Source organism: Sturnira hondurensis, unplaced genomic scaffold (assembly GCF_014824575.4).
Source record: "Sturnira hondurensis isolate 20B ecotype Veracruz unplaced genomic scaffold, ASM1482457v3 Scaffold0009719, whole genome shotgun sequence".
Taxonomy (NCBI): domain Eukaryota; kingdom Metazoa; phylum Chordata; class Mammalia; order Chiroptera; family Phyllostomidae; genus Sturnira; species Sturnira hondurensis.
Window position 1 is genome coordinate 16,628,447 of NW_028082350.1, and position 16,012 is coordinate 16,644,458.

At 41.9% G+C, this 16,012-nt stretch overlaps 1 protein-coding gene across 4 annotated transcripts in view; it reads left to right on the forward strand.

The window, feature by feature from the left end:
- The window catches only part of NBEA (neurobeachin), a 465,797-nt gene that overhangs the window by 73,074 nt on the left and 376,711 nt on the right, over positions 1-16,012 (forward strand). For all 4 annotated transcript variants that reach the window (XM_037057645.1, XM_037057647.1, XM_037057648.1 and 1 more), the window contains exons 11-13: positions 3,350-3,458; positions 9,751-9,903; positions 11,048-11,216. In XM_037057645.1, coding sequence (XP_036913540.1) covers positions 3,350-3,458; positions 9,751-9,903; positions 11,048-11,216 — 431 coding nt within the window. The remainder of the gene's footprint in view (positions 1-3,349; positions 3,459-9,750; positions 9,904-11,047; positions 11,217-16,012) is intronic.

The window sequence follows — 16,012 nt, forward strand, 5'->3', positions numbered from 1 at the left end:
AGTGTTTTTTACAGATTAAAAATACCCTTTAATAAGGGGAGTTGTTGAATCTTCAGGCAAATACTTAATTTTAACGTTATTAATTCCATTCATCTCGATCTATCGAACCAGCTCATCTAGTGAGGTGCGTGCTTGTTTCAGCACCGAGCAAGCTGGAAGGCCGCTTCCAATCTGAACATGGGTTGTGCGTCAGTATTGATCATTCAGTCATCAGTCAGGTCTGTTTATGACAGTTCATCTTTAAGTAGTGAAGTATCTCAAATAAAACTTTTGTTGTGAAATCACATGACTTATCTACATAGTCATTTAAAAAAATAAATCATGGACAGATTAGAATGGATAAAGTAATATTAAAATCAAGTAGAAATCTATACTTACATAAACTTTAGTGGAACCTCAGTGTAGTATGCATTTTTATTAGAAACAGAATTTAGTCATATTCATATGTAGTTTTAAAAATTCTCAGGTATTTGTGGGCCAAGACTGATGTGGTTTTCTTTAATAACATGGACCAAAAAGTTTGGAGATACTAATAAATATACTAAGTCATTGAGGTATTACTATATTCCTCCTTCAGTTTTCCTACGATCTAGACCTTTATAAGTATGACACTTGAAATAAATATTATTTCCTAATTTAATTGAAGCTTATTAAGCATTGGAAGATGGTAATTTTTTAAAGAAATAACCCTATAGATTATTAGTGTCATTTTCCTTAAAAGGAGAGAGAATTAAAAACCTATAACTGTTTCTGAAGTAGAATCGCTACTTATGGAACGTATGTTACAATGTCTATTGAAAAGTTTAGCAATCTTACTTCATGAGTAAAAATCAGCACACTTTCTATCAAGTAAAAGTTCTGTGAACGTTTGTTTCTAGGTATTGCTATACTTTTCAAGAGCATGTTCTATGTTGTGTATGCTAGTTTTGGCTGACACAGATACTCGCTTTTGATTTATCCTCTGTATTTAGATCCTCTGCAGAATAACTGATGTGTCTAGACAGGAAGTGGTATGTAGGAGATATAGGAATGGGCTGAAGTATCCTTTATATTTGCCTTTGTATCTAGGGGAGTTGGAAATAGGCAAGAATGGAGAGAAATTTTGTATGGCAGTGCACAGAATTTTGCAAGTATATTGTGAGCCCTGCAGCAATCCGATGCATTTTAGTTACTGGTAAGTTTGTTAAATTCTGTTTGAAAATGTACTTCTTCAAAGATAGCCATCTGTTCACTATTACGTCTGCCATGTCAAACATACCTATTTTAAAGATTTTAAAAAGATATGGTATCGCTATTGCGTTGGGTTTTAGGTATAAATTAATAATACCTTTGTTAGTGAATGATTTTGACTTTTCAATTGTCACAGTTAAAATTGAAGTGAAATTAATAATTACATGGGTAGCATAGTCATGTGTTAAGATTTTGGAATAATAAAATTAATATTTCTGATTTTGAAATGAAACTCCACTGTGTTTAGAAGTCTGAGTTAATTCATTAGGTGTTCGAGAAAGAGTTGTGTTTCTGACCAAAAAAAAAAAAAAGAAAATCCGTGGCATCCTTGTAATTTTCTGTGGCTCTACAAAGGAGGGTGATTTTAAGACTTTTTGACTTTTTCATGGACCACAGGGACAATGGTGATGCTTTTGTAGACTTTTTGGCAGCACTGATGTTTAGGAATGTCTTCTTTCTTCCTAAATTACTGACTCAGGCGTAGGTCCAAAGTCCATGCAGATCAGGAAAGTGTATGAGCTCTATACAGTAGCTGTCTTCATTCCTTTCAAACATTTAGGCAGAAGTATAACGTATAATAATATTTAAACAGTTATTTGTGATCTGGCTTTGACTATTGATACAATTCATTTAAAACGGACTAGATTGCTTTTAAAAGCTTTTCTTTTTTACAGAAACAGTTTAAAAAATCCCAAGGAACTCCTTGGTATTTGTGCTTTTCCTATAAATGTCTGCCTGTGATTTTTACGACAAAGTAGAAGAATATCATTGATTTGTTACACTGGTTTTTACTTTTTGTGGTTTAAAGGTAACAGGGCCAGATAATGTCATTGAATTTTCATTTGCTGTAATGAGTACTTGATTTCCAGATACAGTATATATTTTTTTTAGCTGAAATATAATTTATTAAACTGTTGATTTTTAGAACAACGATAATTTGGCTGCTAATTATTTTTATAAGACTCTTTCTGATTAGAACAGGAATAGCCACATTGTCAGAGAAATGTGTTGTCATTTTTATTGAAACCAGAAGAGCTAGAATAATTTTAGATTATTTGGGGGGCTTAATAATGTTAGTTTTTCTCATTAGCAAGTTTTCTTAATTTCTTGTAAGAATGAATGCACGTATATTAAAGTATATTTATAAATTTGAGGTTTACCTATCCTTGTGAATGTAAATAGGCGGTTTGGGTACCTGGTAAAGCACTGTAAATAGAGGCTGTTTTAGCTGCTGGTGAAGTGGCTTATAGTCAGTCGTTGTTATAACTCTGCTGAGGGTGTGGTTAAGTTATTGTTATAACTCAGCATCGTTATAACTGCTGAGGGTGCGGTTAAGAACGCTGCCGTGTGGCGGTGCTGCTGGCCGAAGGTGGTTCTGTGTGACTCCGTGAAGTGCAGTGTTACCAAAGCTTGACTCAGTGCGATCGTTTACTTTTTGTTTCTTCCTCAGTCGCCACGTCAGGTGCTTCGTTTTTGTTTGGCGCGTGTCTCTGTGTGCCTTTCTGTCTTTCTGCCTGTGCGTTGCTGTCACTTTTGGTTTCCACATCACATCAGTCGTTTATTTTCTCTGCTCTCATGAACTATTCCTGAGGGCGTATGTGGACATAAGTAACATGTTGCACATTTCTCTGGATACTTTAAAAAATATACAAGTTGTTTCTGAAAAATAGGTCTAAATGAAAAGTTTATTTAAAAAATTGGTGTGTTCTTCTGAAGCAGTCTAGTGTACATATTTAAAATTCTCTTAGCTAGTGTGTTCTTCCGAGAAATAATGTGACAGTCTTTATTATAATGAAGTGACATGTTTGTGGGTGTGTTTCTGATGTTGGGTTTACTTGAAGCAGGGAATATTTATGTGTGTAGGTAATCTTAGATGTTTTGCCTTGGAGTATAAAATAATCCACATAGTAATATGTCGATATATGATACTTACTTTTAAATAGACAAAACTAGTTTTCTCATGCTCGTGAGAAAATGTATATTGCATAGTGTACGATATAATAGTTGCCAGCAAAATAGAGATTAGATTGGGGTGTGTTTTTTATCTTTTGGAATAATAAAATACTGAAATGGAACATTTGATGATTCCATAACAACATTGTCTGTACTTTACATGCAGCGCTACCCTTTTGGCGTTCCTGGTCGAACTCCTTAAAAGTTCAGTGGCCATGCAAGAACAGATGCTGGGTGGAAAAGGCTTTTTAGTCATTGGCTACTTACTTGAAAAGGTAAGTGATCTGAATGACAGTTTTATTGTGTAGCAAATAAACAAAATTCATAGTGGTCACAGATTCTACTTTTTCATGGTTTCGCTTTCCCTCAGCTGTACAGAGGCTCTATTTGGGATAATTCCCAAGCATTTTTGTATCATGCACTGAGCCATAAGTGTAGACATTTATATAATTCAGAAATTTTGAGAGAAAATCGAAACTAAAAATGATTTTATCTACTTTTATTCAGAGTATGTTTCTCATTAATTCTTCTTTAATCATAGGAAACTGCTTTCACTTACCCAGAGTATTAAGAACTGCTTAGAAACTGTGAAATTGCATGTTGCACAAAACACCTTCGCCGCGCTGCTGCGCATGGTGCACTCCTGCTTGCGGCCCCCTCGGGGGTGTGGGCAGGGGGCGTGGGCAGGCTGTGTGCCCAGGGCGGTCAGCACGGTCCCGAAGTGGGCCTTTCTGCGCGTGAGACCGAGCTCAGGGTCAGACACACTGGGAACGGGCTTCACGTCCGACAGACTTGCCCAGTTCCCTCTTCCTCGGGATCACTGGCCTTAATGTTATGCTGTCAGTTTTGTGGGTATAAATGGTGTCTCGTTGTGGTATTAACCTGCATTCCTTAGATGTTTGAATAAGATTGGACGTATTTTTGTGTCTGTGTGCTGGACGTCTGGTGTCCCTCTGGTGAAGTGCTCGTGTCCTTTGCCAGCTCCCCCTGCTCTGCTCCCTCCAGGACCTGCACTCAGTCTCCTGTCCTGTCCTGTCCTGTCCTGTCGCCGGCCCGGTTCACTAAGCATAGTGTTTCCAGGGTTCCTTTGAGTAGCGTGTATCAGCCCCATTTCTTCTCAGTGACCAAATGACAGCCCATTGTCTGTGTTCACTGCTCCTGCTTTTCAGTCCATCTTTCAGTGGGCATTGGTGGTGTTGCCATGAGTAGGGCTGCTATGAGTGGGGTCACGTGCAAGTTCGTGTGCAGACATCAGTTTTTATTTTTCTTGCATAGATACCTAAGAACTGATTTGCTGGGTCCTCTTGTTCCTTCATGCTTACTCATCTAAGAACCTGCTGGGCTGTTTTCCAAAGTAGCTCTAATATTGTCCATGCACATCTTTGCTCACACTTGTTATTGCTTGTCTTTCTTATCTAACCGTCCTAGTGGGTGTGAAATGGCATATGACTTTTTATTTGCATTTATATGATGTCTGCTGGTATTGAGCATCTTTTCAGGTGCATGTTGCCTATTGGTATATTTTTTGAAAAACTGTCTATTTAGAACTTTAGCCAATTTTAGATGATCGGAGTTATTTTCTTTTTATTACTGGGTTGTAGGAGTTTCATTCAGAATTAATTACTCTGTGCATTAATTCTGTATTAGACACATGATGGGTAGCACTTGGCCTTTCTTCGGTGTGTTGCACTGTGTAAGCATTTGCATTTTCCTGATGATAGATGAAGCTGAGCATTGTCATAGATTTACTGTCTCTTTGGTTATCTTCTTTTATTAAAGCCTGTAGTGTTTGCTCGTTTATATTTGGATTGTCTGTTACTTTCCTACTCATTTGTGGAAATTCTGTGTGTGTGTCCTGGCTGTGAATCCCTTGTTGGATATGTGTCGCAAGTATCTTTTCCTCTGGGGCTTGCCTGGTCATTTTCTTAATGGTGTTTTTTAATGAACAAAAGCCCTTAATTTTAATATAGGTCATGTTTTCGTTTTCTTGTATGATTAGACTGTTTTGGATTCTTATGTATGCCAAAGCCATGAGACTCAAAATGGTGTTTTACTCTTCACATTTAGAGTTATATTTTCAATACCAATTGAATTTTGTGTATGGCATGAGATATAAAGGTCAAAATTGATTTTTTCTCTCTATGTGTATAACTGGGGTACCACACGGAGCCATTTCCAGGGTCTCCTCTGCTGTGTTTTCTTTCCCCATATTTGAGGTGATGCCGCACTGTCCTGAGACCTCAGCGTGCCGTCTGGCTGCCCTCTCTTTCCAAACCGCCCCAGCCGGTCTTGGGTCTCTGTGCCACTTGCGTCAGCTTTATGAATTTCCCCACAACAGTCCACGGCTCCGTATTGCATTATATTGACATTTTATGTTGAATCTCTTCATTCGTGCGCTTAGTAGATCAATCTGTTTATTTGGGTCTCTGGAATTTTTCAGTGCAGAAAACTTTATTTGTTTGCTGTTGCTTCCCTAGATATTTGAGGTTTGATAAATTTAATTTTTTATGTCATTGGTCATAGAAATATAATTGGTATTTATGTCGATATTTTACATACTGATCTGGCTGTTCCTCTTTTAAATCTAGTAATTTGTAGATTTTTCACAATATTTTCTATTAAAAATCATGTATCTGAGAATGACAGATTTTTTTTCCTTCTAATACTTAATCTTTCCATGTCTCCCCGCATGGTGCTGAGACGCTCAGGGTCTTAGTATCAGATGGAAGCTGTGAGGGTGGGCGCCCTGTCTTCAGATTCCAAGGGCAAAGCTTTCACCAGTTGTCCACTAAGCAAGACGTGTGCTGCGGATTACATGGGTAGACTTTTAATCAAAACTGTTCCAAGCTTGCCGAGTTCACTTCATTGTGACAGGTGTTGAATTTTAACCAATGCTTTTTGTACGTTACTTGAGATACAGTAGTTACGATGATTCTGCACTTTTTATTAGTGAATTACACTGGTTTTTAATGTGAGGCCGTTCTTGTATCCTGGAATCCGGCCCCTGCCCGCTCCAGCCAGGCTGCCGTGTCCCCTCTTCCCCGAGATGCCTGTGGGTCTCGGGGAGCCCGCATCTCGTCTGGCCTTTTCACAGCATTTCGGTGTGATGTTCCTTCTTGGAAATGCTGTCTTCAGTTGTGTTTTGTTTCTTTTCTTCTGCTTCCTTCTGTCCTCTCTTGGTACTGAATTCTGGGCGCCCTTTTACCTTTCTGTTTGCAGTTTAGTTGGGTTTACCATTACCTCGCTTCCATTATTCTGTAGGTACCAAATATTCTCAACTGTTTCTCTCCAGCCACGGATGCTCCTTTGACTTCTGGACCCTCATATTGAGCTCCAGTCAGGTGTCTTCGAAGCTTCATAAATCCTACATTATCCAGATTGTTACTTTTTATTTTTCTCTCTAATCTTCTATTGTTCAGTCTCCTGTTAGTTAATAGCATCATCACCATTCAACAAAGTATTTCAGTGCAAAAACGTCAATCCTCTCTGACTCTCCTTTTTCACACAGTAAATTCATACTCTCAGCAAATTTTATGGCTTACTCTCAGAACATGCTCAGGACCAGTGACTGCCTCATACTTACCACTCCCGGCTTCCCGTGCCTACTGACAGCACCTTGGGCCCTCCCGTCTCCATCAGTGCCCACCTTGCCTTTCTCACGTGCACTCTGGCTGGTGCCCCTGCAGTCGCCATCTCTTGCTGCCTTGTCCTCTCTCCAGTGGAGCCGGGGCTCTCTGCCTCTGATGTCAGCCCTTTACCCTCCCCCTCCCCTCCCCCTCTTCCCCCTCCCCCTCCCCCTCTCTTCTCCAGCCACACTGAGTCACACAAATGCCTTTTTACCTTTCTTGTCAAAGCTAAAATGGTAGCCGTGAGCCCCTCTCAGGACTGGTGCATTCTTTCCCCGCTGCTCTGACCGTTCTGTCCATGGAGCCCCCCGTAAGCAAACTCCCTACGTGAAGCCCCTTCTCGGAGACGGTCTGCCGCTGACTGAGCACGGCAGCGCCCGCCCGACGGCTGTCCGCCCTGCCGATGCTGGGCAGTGCCGTCTGGCACCTTAAAAGATTGTTCATTCCCGGCCTCCTTTTACCAGAGTGGAGGCCCCAGACTCCCGCGAGCAGGACGGTATCTTTTCCTCCCCTTGTGGCTGTGTCTTCAGCACCTAAAAGAGTGCTCGACCCCGTCGATGTGTGTTGACTGCTCTAAATGAAGTGTGCTTGCGTGCTGGTCTGGTTACCTGCAGACCGTGCTTTCTGGCCCTCTCAGATGGATGCGTACGGATTCGGGGGCCAGGTGAGGAGTGTAGGTAACAAAGCTTCCGTTTCTAGTTTGTTGTCATCCAGGAACAGGTGAGGGGCCGGCTGTCAAGCTTCATCTGCTTGTTGGAGACAGTGGTAGTGTATCAAGTGGGGCGGCCTGATGAGGGGCTCTCTTAGGTCGTCACACGCAGACTGTCCCATGGAGACTGGTAGTTTGTTTTATTTTACCAAAACATGAATGTTCTAGAAACCGTTATAATTGAATAAAAACAGAAGATGTAAGGTAAGCTGTGTGAAATTAATTAGTGAAGGGGTGGCTGAAGCTGTAAATAACCCATGATTTCTTATCTAATTTTATTCCTCTATGCATGAATAATATTTTAGAATTTAAAAGTACTCTAATATTTTTATTAAAGTTTCTTTCAAATGAGTGCCCAGTCTTTGCTGTTTTGTTTCTGCTCAAACATTTACTTGTTTTCTCACCTTCCCCTTTCATAACTCAGCTGTTTGTTTTGACCATTTCTCTATTTCTTAAGAAACCCTCATGCAAAGCTATACCCTGGGGCTTGTTCTGAACTGCGGAGGGCCTTGCTTATCTGCTGACCATTGGCGTATTGTCAGACACGTGAGCCCACAAACACAAAGTTGTGGTGGCGTCACTGTGCTTCCGACCAGTGAGATGCCACTGTCATAGCAGCGCCTCCCTGTGACAACTCTGCTGCAGACGTCCCATCCATGCTTTGTTCATGCACTTTGACATTTACCACGCTGCATACTTTACCTTTGTATTTCATTTGTTGTATGCCCCTGCCTTCTTTTCCCTTAGAATGTAAGTTCTGTGAGGGCAGGGTTTTTTTGTTTTCTAAATTGTGTTCACGGTTTTTTCCAAAGTGCTGAGGAGAGTGCCTAGAAAATAGTAAATATTCAACACATTTTTTCTGAATGGCCAAGTGTAAAGTATCGCATTCTACTTTTATGCTAACGGAAATGGATGTAGGGTTTTGTATGTTCAGGGAGCGTGATAGAGAAAGCAGGTGAAACAAATTGGTGTTAGGTGGGTGAAATTGGACCAGAGAAATATTTTGTTTGGCTCAATGAAGTGTTTCTAGTTTTGAATTTTATTTGTCAGATACCTTGAGCAGTCTTCACCACTCCTTCCTGTCTCCTGCCCTCATTCATACGTGGTGGTTGACTCCTTAGAGGCAACATTGTGAGCTTTGGAGTCTGGGCCTCGTTGTGCGGGGCATGGCAACAGGCAGCGTGCCGAAGGCGGATCTGAATTGTCCTTGCCGTGAGCGTGAGGAATGGAGGGAATCTTATACTTCAGTGACTCCAGACCCTTGGTTGGACTTGAATCGATGGGTGACCGAGGTCGAGGGGCGGTGCCGCACAGTGGGGCTTCAAGCTTTGGTTTGAATTGTGAAAAGTCATTTATCTGAACATGGTTAGCGATAGGTTCCGTAACGGTGATGGCAGCTGAAAATTGGTGGGCGCACTGGGCGTGCAGACTGCATGGTGGGCGCTGGTCGGGGTGCTCCGTGCAGAGGCGCCGCTCTGAAGCCGGTGTCATCTGGGCTGTCGGGGGTGGCTCTTCACAGGCAGACAGACCTGCTGGGTCTGCAGGGGCCGCCTGTCTCCAGAAACGGACCCTGTGGAGACTCTGAGGGTCGGGAACGCCGGAGGCGGGCAGTGTTTTCAGGAAGCAAGACCTGCTTTTCCAGATGCTATGGACTGGTCGGAAAAGTTGATGCAAGATGAGCCAGATGCGCTGCATCCGGCCTCGCGCACCTGGTTGGAACCTGGAGAAGGCAGGCTCTGGGGGCCGGTGGCAGGGCTGGGTGGCAGGGCCGGCGGGTTTTCCCTTTGGGTCGGAGCTGGGGCTCTTCTCTCTCCTGTTGCCTTTTTCCGTGTGTGTGTGTGTGTGTGTGTGTGTGTGTGTGTGTGTGTTACCGTGATACTGCTTTTAGTTCATTTTAACTTTGAGATCGTTTTTCTTCATTAATTTGTACCAGAATGGGGTGAAACTGTTTATTACTGGTATCACTATTTTTCAGCTTGAGGTATAAGAGGCATTTTTGGAACAGATACGTCTCTGCAGTAAAGAGCTTCGGATAACAAACTGCCATTCAGAGAAGTATCTTAAAGTTTGAAGTGTCTAAATCTAAACTGAATAGCAAAGGCAGTAAAAAGCTTTTTATCTCATATTTGACGGACTAGGGGTCGCGTGCGAACAACGGACCGGTGCATCTGGTAAGTCAGCAGACTGCTCCGGCCTCTGCGCCCGGTGAGCAGGAACGTCTTTCTCCCGCAGTCCTCCCGTGTGCACATAACGCGAGCCGTGCTGGAGCAGTTTCTGTCCTTCGCCAAGTACCTGGACGGGCTGGCCCACGGGGCCCCTCTGCTGAAGCAGCTCTGCGACCACATTTTGTTCAACCCGGCCATCTGGATACACACCCCGGCGAAGGTGAGCACGCGCACACTCACTCTGTTGCAGTCGGTGTTGCGCAAACGGTTCCTGGGTCGGAACGGCCCGGTAGAAAACATGGGGGTTTCAGCTTGTTTCATAGTCAATGTGAAGCTCTTGTGTGAAGCATGACCAGAAGTCAAAGTATTGAATGCGGGGATGCTAAAATAAATGAAATTACAGTTAAGTTAGCTTGATGTCATAACTGCACTCTGAAGTCGTTAGATGGGATTCATACTTTTCCAAGAAATAGACGTGGTGCACTAACGTTCGACGACTAAGGAGAGAGAAGGGCCCGTCGTCCACTGTGCCACGCAGTCGTGGTCGCAGGGACTGGGGGATGGTTTGTGTTGTACGTGTGGGGTGTCCATCGTGACCTGCAGGTGGCTTTGTTTCAGGATAAATGTATGCATACGTTTTCTCTAGATATCAACAAAACTTGGTGTTTCCCATGCCTGAATTTAGCTCTGTTATAGTCTAGTGGAAATGAATGGGAGACATTTTTCTTGAATTAAGGCTTCCGTCTGCAGTTTTCAAACCTTTCACATAACTTTGTTTAAATAAAGTTTAAGTTCTGACTTTTATTATAATTTATCATATTCATTATAGTTCTAATCTCAAACCTAAAGCCTGTGCACTATTTCAACAAGGTGTTTGACTAGTCATTTCTCTGTTGCCATGGTTAGATTCTGTATTGTGGAAATGGGTTAAGAAATTTTTTAATTATGTGAATTTTTAAGGTAGACAGCAACATTTTGTATTTTCGCAAATCTGGTGTGTAGCTATCCGGTGTTCTGTTCCTTTGAGCAGCTGAAATGGGCTGCAGCTGTGGGCTTTGGACTTTTTAAACCGTCCGGTCATCCTTTCAGATACCTTCAATGAAATTACTGAATTATTTAAGTTTATGTAATGGTTAGTAGCTATTAAAATACCTTTATTAAAATAAATGTTAGAACGTGTTCATTGCAGAATATTTTAAATATAAATAATATTTAATAATGGTTATTTTTAACCTCATACTATGTGGTACTTTCTTGACCTTTGCTAATTTTTATTTAAGTTAGAGTAGAATGCGTCATGTATAATAGAACCACGTGAAACCCTTTAAATTCATTTTAATGCTCTGTGAACGTTTTTGGCTTAGGTTCAGCTTTCTCTGTACACTTACTTGTCCGCCGAGTTTATCGGAACTGCCACCATCTACACCACCATCCGCAGAGTGGGGACAGTGCTGCAGCTGATGCACACGCTGAAGTACTACTACTGGGTCGTCAACCCTGCGGACAGCAGCGGCATCGCCCCCAGGGGGCTGGGTACGTGAACTGCATCCCCGTGCGGCTGTGCGGTGGCTGCTCTGAGTCCCAGTGCAGCTGTCCTGGGGGGGGGGGGGGGACGGACGTGGTTGTGAGGGTGTCAGTGGGCGGAGGCCGATCTCAGGTAGTAGACTGGGGTCGTGAGAATTCTTTGTGGGAAAGAAGTGTTTAGCTTTACAGTATTAAATTATTTTTGGAATAAAGACAGGTAAATTGAGTAATATTCTGCCTTTTAGCCTATATTTTGTTGTAATTCAGGAAGATATATTCATGTATTAAAAACAGATGAAGAATATTGGTTGTGACTTGTGAGTTCTCATGTAGTTGTTTCAGCATTTCAAAGTCGTTGCCTCTTTTAAAATTTGTTTCCCATACTTCACCTTTTGTTCCATATATAGTAGAAGCTAATTTTTCACAGCATCGTGTGGTTTAAAATATATTGCCAGTTTTCCTAATTCTATAAAAATACATGCTCATCATAGAAAATAAAGTAATATAAAAAATTGTTTATGACTCAAACCTCAGGAATTACCTGTTACAAGTTAGGTGTGTGCTCTTCCACTGTTTCTCGTTGCATAAATACGTGAAATATTTAAACTCTCACAGCATTGGGACTGCCTTGCTATTTCTATGTTTTTTTCCTTGACTTTGCATAGTATTCAAAGAGGATGTACTATTTACATATTTCTAAAGTTTGATTCTATAAACAGTCAGACTTACAAATAAGTCAGTGATCAGTTCCATTATATATAATCATTTACCCCCACCTCTGATTTGTGTGGAGTTCCTGGGAAAGGGGTCCGTGGTGAATGTTGTCGGTCGTTTTCGGAAATACGGCACCAGTTGGCAGTCCCAGCGGTGGGTGTCGGAGTGCGTTTCTCCGCGTGTTCACACCGCGGTTACGTGGCTGTCGGTCAGAATCTTTCTGATAGGGGAAGATGGCATTTCGCTACTTCAATATTTATTTGCTTACTTTACTACCTTTCATTGATGGGACTTTAAAATTGTGCTGTTTACACTTAGATACACTATTCTGTCATTTATGGCTTTTTTATTGCTTTTGAACTTAATGCCCAAAATTTACTGAATGCTCATTATGAGTTAGAATCTGTGCTAAGCATTCTGTTTTACATGTTACTTTTGTTTAATCAATTTCTAATTTAGAGAAAATTTGTAAGAATTGTACAGGTAATTTCTTATACCCTTCTACTGTATTTCCTAGTATTTTATGTTTTTCTGCATAGACTCTCTACTTTTATGTAAACATACACATACTTATATGTATGCACATTTTTCTGAATCATTTGAGAATAAATTGTAGATGTGATGCCCTATATACCCTGCTGTTTATTTCCTAAAACGTAAGGGCACTCTCTGAGACACAACCGTAAAATCAGGCCACTGACATTAACACCATGCTGTCATCTGATCCAAGACCCCTTTGAAATTCCATCCAGTACCCCAGTAGTATCCCTGCCCGGGGCGGGGGGGGGGGAGTCATTTTCCCAGATTCCCAGCTGAGGAACTTTTACTGTTGTTCGTCGCCTCGCTGTTTTAATATCTTTGATACGGCATAGTTGTTTCAGTATTTCCTTGACTCTTCGGACGAGTAAAGGCAAGTTACTTTTTAGAACGTCCTTTAATTGGGATCTCTTTGACATCTGCTTATGAAGGTTCAGGCCTTTCATTTTGGGAAAGAATCACACAGACACTACTGTTCTTTCTCGTGTATCGTGCAGGAGGCCCACGATGTAGCGTTTTCTTACTGCTGATGTTAATTGTGATCATTTGATTCAGGTGATATCTACCAGGGTTCTTGTTTTTTTTTAATTTTTATTGAATTTACTGGGGTGGCATTGATTGTTAAAATTATGCATGTTTCAGGGTTGCAGTTCTATGATGCATCATCTCTATAGTGTCTTGTGTGTTCACCACCCAAAGTCACGTCTCCTCCCATCACCATCTCTCCCCCTTTGACCTTCTTCTCCCTGCCCCAGGCCCTCTCCCTCGGATGGTCACCACGCTGTCGTGGGGTGCTGTGCCGTTGTGGGTGTCGGAGTTGTTGGACCCCTTCACCCCTTTCACTCAGGCCTGTAGCCCCTCCCTCTGACAGCTGCCAGTCTGTTCTCTGTGTCTGTGAGTCTGTTCCTGTTTTGTTCGTTTCTTAATTGTAAAATTACTACTTGCTCTCTTGTAATAATAGGTATGTGTTGGAAAATATACATTGAGATATATAAATATCTTGTTTTTAAAAAGAATTTAATTTTTTAATTTTTAAAAAACAATTTTCCTTAAAAATTTTTTTATGTAATAAAAATTTTCCTTNTTGTTGGACCCCTTCACCCCTTTCACCCAGGCCTGCAGCCCCTCCCTCTGACAGCTGCCAGTCTGTTCTCTGTGTCTGTGAGTCTGTTCCTGTTTTGTTCGTTTCTTAATTGTAAAATTACTACTTTCTCTCTTGTAATAATAGGTATGTGTTGGAAAATATACATTGAGATATATAAATATCTTGTTTTTAAAAAGAATTTAATTTTTTAATTTTTAAAAAACAATTTTCCTTAAAAATTTTTTTATGTAATAAAAATTTTCCTTACTGATTCATTAGTAGTAACGCTTGTCAGAAATGATTTTTACTGTGAATGCTGCCAAGCAGCATTGTTTTTTACCATTTATTACTTGAATTCTACTATGGAAATAACTCATTTTTCTCCTACATTTATTTGTTCATTTTTAATGTGGGTATAGATTTCATGGGCTTCTGTTTTATTCAGTATGTTAAATCACCTGTTGGCAGGCTTTCCCTGAGAGGGGCCAGAATAAGCGTTTTAGGCTAGGAGCCTTCCAGACTCTGTTGTGAGAGTTAAGGCTGCCGATGTTGCCGAAAAGTGCCAACCCCCACAATCCTAAAGAGCTACAGATAGTATGCAAATGAGTGGGTGTGGTTTGGTTCAGGAAACTTAAAAGGATTGGTTCAATGTAGCCCAGAAGCTATCCTTTGAGTTGGCTTTTTTTTTTTATGTCACTCAGTCTCAGATTTGGCGAGTAGGAGCTCTTCATGTGGGTTATGGAAACTGGTGTTTCTGTAGCCAGTGTTCACAATTCCTAGTGTTTTACTGCTTCCTGCTTTCTGGCATGAGACATCCGTGGTCGGTCGTGTGCTTTCCTTACTTATCGCTCTCCTCGAGTCACCTGTTTTTTCCCTGGCACCTGCGATTCTATGGGCAGACGGGTTTTACAGCCAAGATCTGGGCGTTAAGTGTGCTTGTGGTTCTTACTCCTCTGTGGCAGCGGTGCCTGTGGGCATCCTCGGTGACAAGGGTCTCCGCACGTGTGTGTGCGCTTCTGCCTCTTCTGTCTGCTCATGCATGTACATTGGGGGTTCACATTTTAGGAGTTTGAAGGGTTCTGAGTATATCATGAACACAGAGTGGTATACCATATGCACATACAAAACGAATCTCACCAGTTACGCTACGCGTAAGGAACAGAACGTTACCAGAAGCGTGTGGAAGCGCGCACCCCTTCCCCGTGTGCAGCCATCACAATAACCCCGTCCTCAGGGCTGTGTCTGTGGTGCTTTCACTGCACTTAGGAACATTTTATTTTTTACTGTGCGTGACATCTTTGGTATTCATGTATGTGCCCCTAAACAAATGGTTGTTGCACTTCCATATTTTACATAAATAGTATTGTCTCACATGTGATTTGTTTTGTCATTCAAGTTCATATTTGTAAGATAAACTTACTTATATTTCATTTTGTAAAATGTGATTNCTCTTCTGTCTGCTCATGCATGTACATTGGGGGTTCACATTTTAGGAGTTTTAAGGGTTCTGAGTATATCATGAACACAGAGTGGTATACCATATGCACATACAAAACGAATCTCACCAGTTACGCTACACGTAAGGAACAGAACGTTACCAGAAGCGTGTGGAAGCGCGCACCCCTTCCCCGTGTGCAGCCGTCACAATAACCCCGTCCTCAGGGCTGTGTCTGTGGTGCTTTCACTGCACTTAGGAACATTTTATTTTTTACTGTGCGTGACATCTTTGGTATTCATGTATGTGCCCCTAAACAAATGGTTGTTGCACTTCCATATTTTACATAAATAGTATTGTCTCACATGTGATTTGTTTTGTCATTCAAGTTCACATTTGTAAGATAAACTTACTTATATTTCATTTTGTAAAATGTGATTCACATTACATGCATACGCGTAATATACTCATGTCTGTGTATTTCCCTGCAAGCTGCTCTTTACATTGTACAGTCCGTGCCAGCAGTAATCGCATATAATACTTGCTGTTTACAATTAAGTGGACCAGGCACTGCTCTCATTTCTTTGCCTACGTTGAGCCATATAATCCTCACAAAATATCCTAAGACATAAGTACTGTTAATTTTCCTCATCCTAACAAAAAGCGGTGCATTAAGGTAATAGAAAACTTGTCCAGTTCCATTAAGTAGTGGCACAGTTAGAATTCAAGTAAGAGTTTCACGAAGGTAGTGGCTCTCTGGGCCGGAAGGAGGAGAAGCTCTGGCTGGGAAGGGGCTGCAGCCCGAGATGAGGGCCGAGGTGGGGGAGGGTTGGGTGGGCCCAGTGCCACAGCCAGGGAGCGTGTGTGCGGGGGGTCGGCCCACTGGGAGCTTGAAATGGAAATCAGTCCTGGGGGGAGCGTGCGCATCCCAGGACTCAGAGGCCTGTCTGCACGTGCTGTGGGCCAGGACCGCACCCTCCCTGGGGCGCGCACCCCCGGGTGCCTTTGCAGCGGGCTGGTTCAGGCATTCCTCTC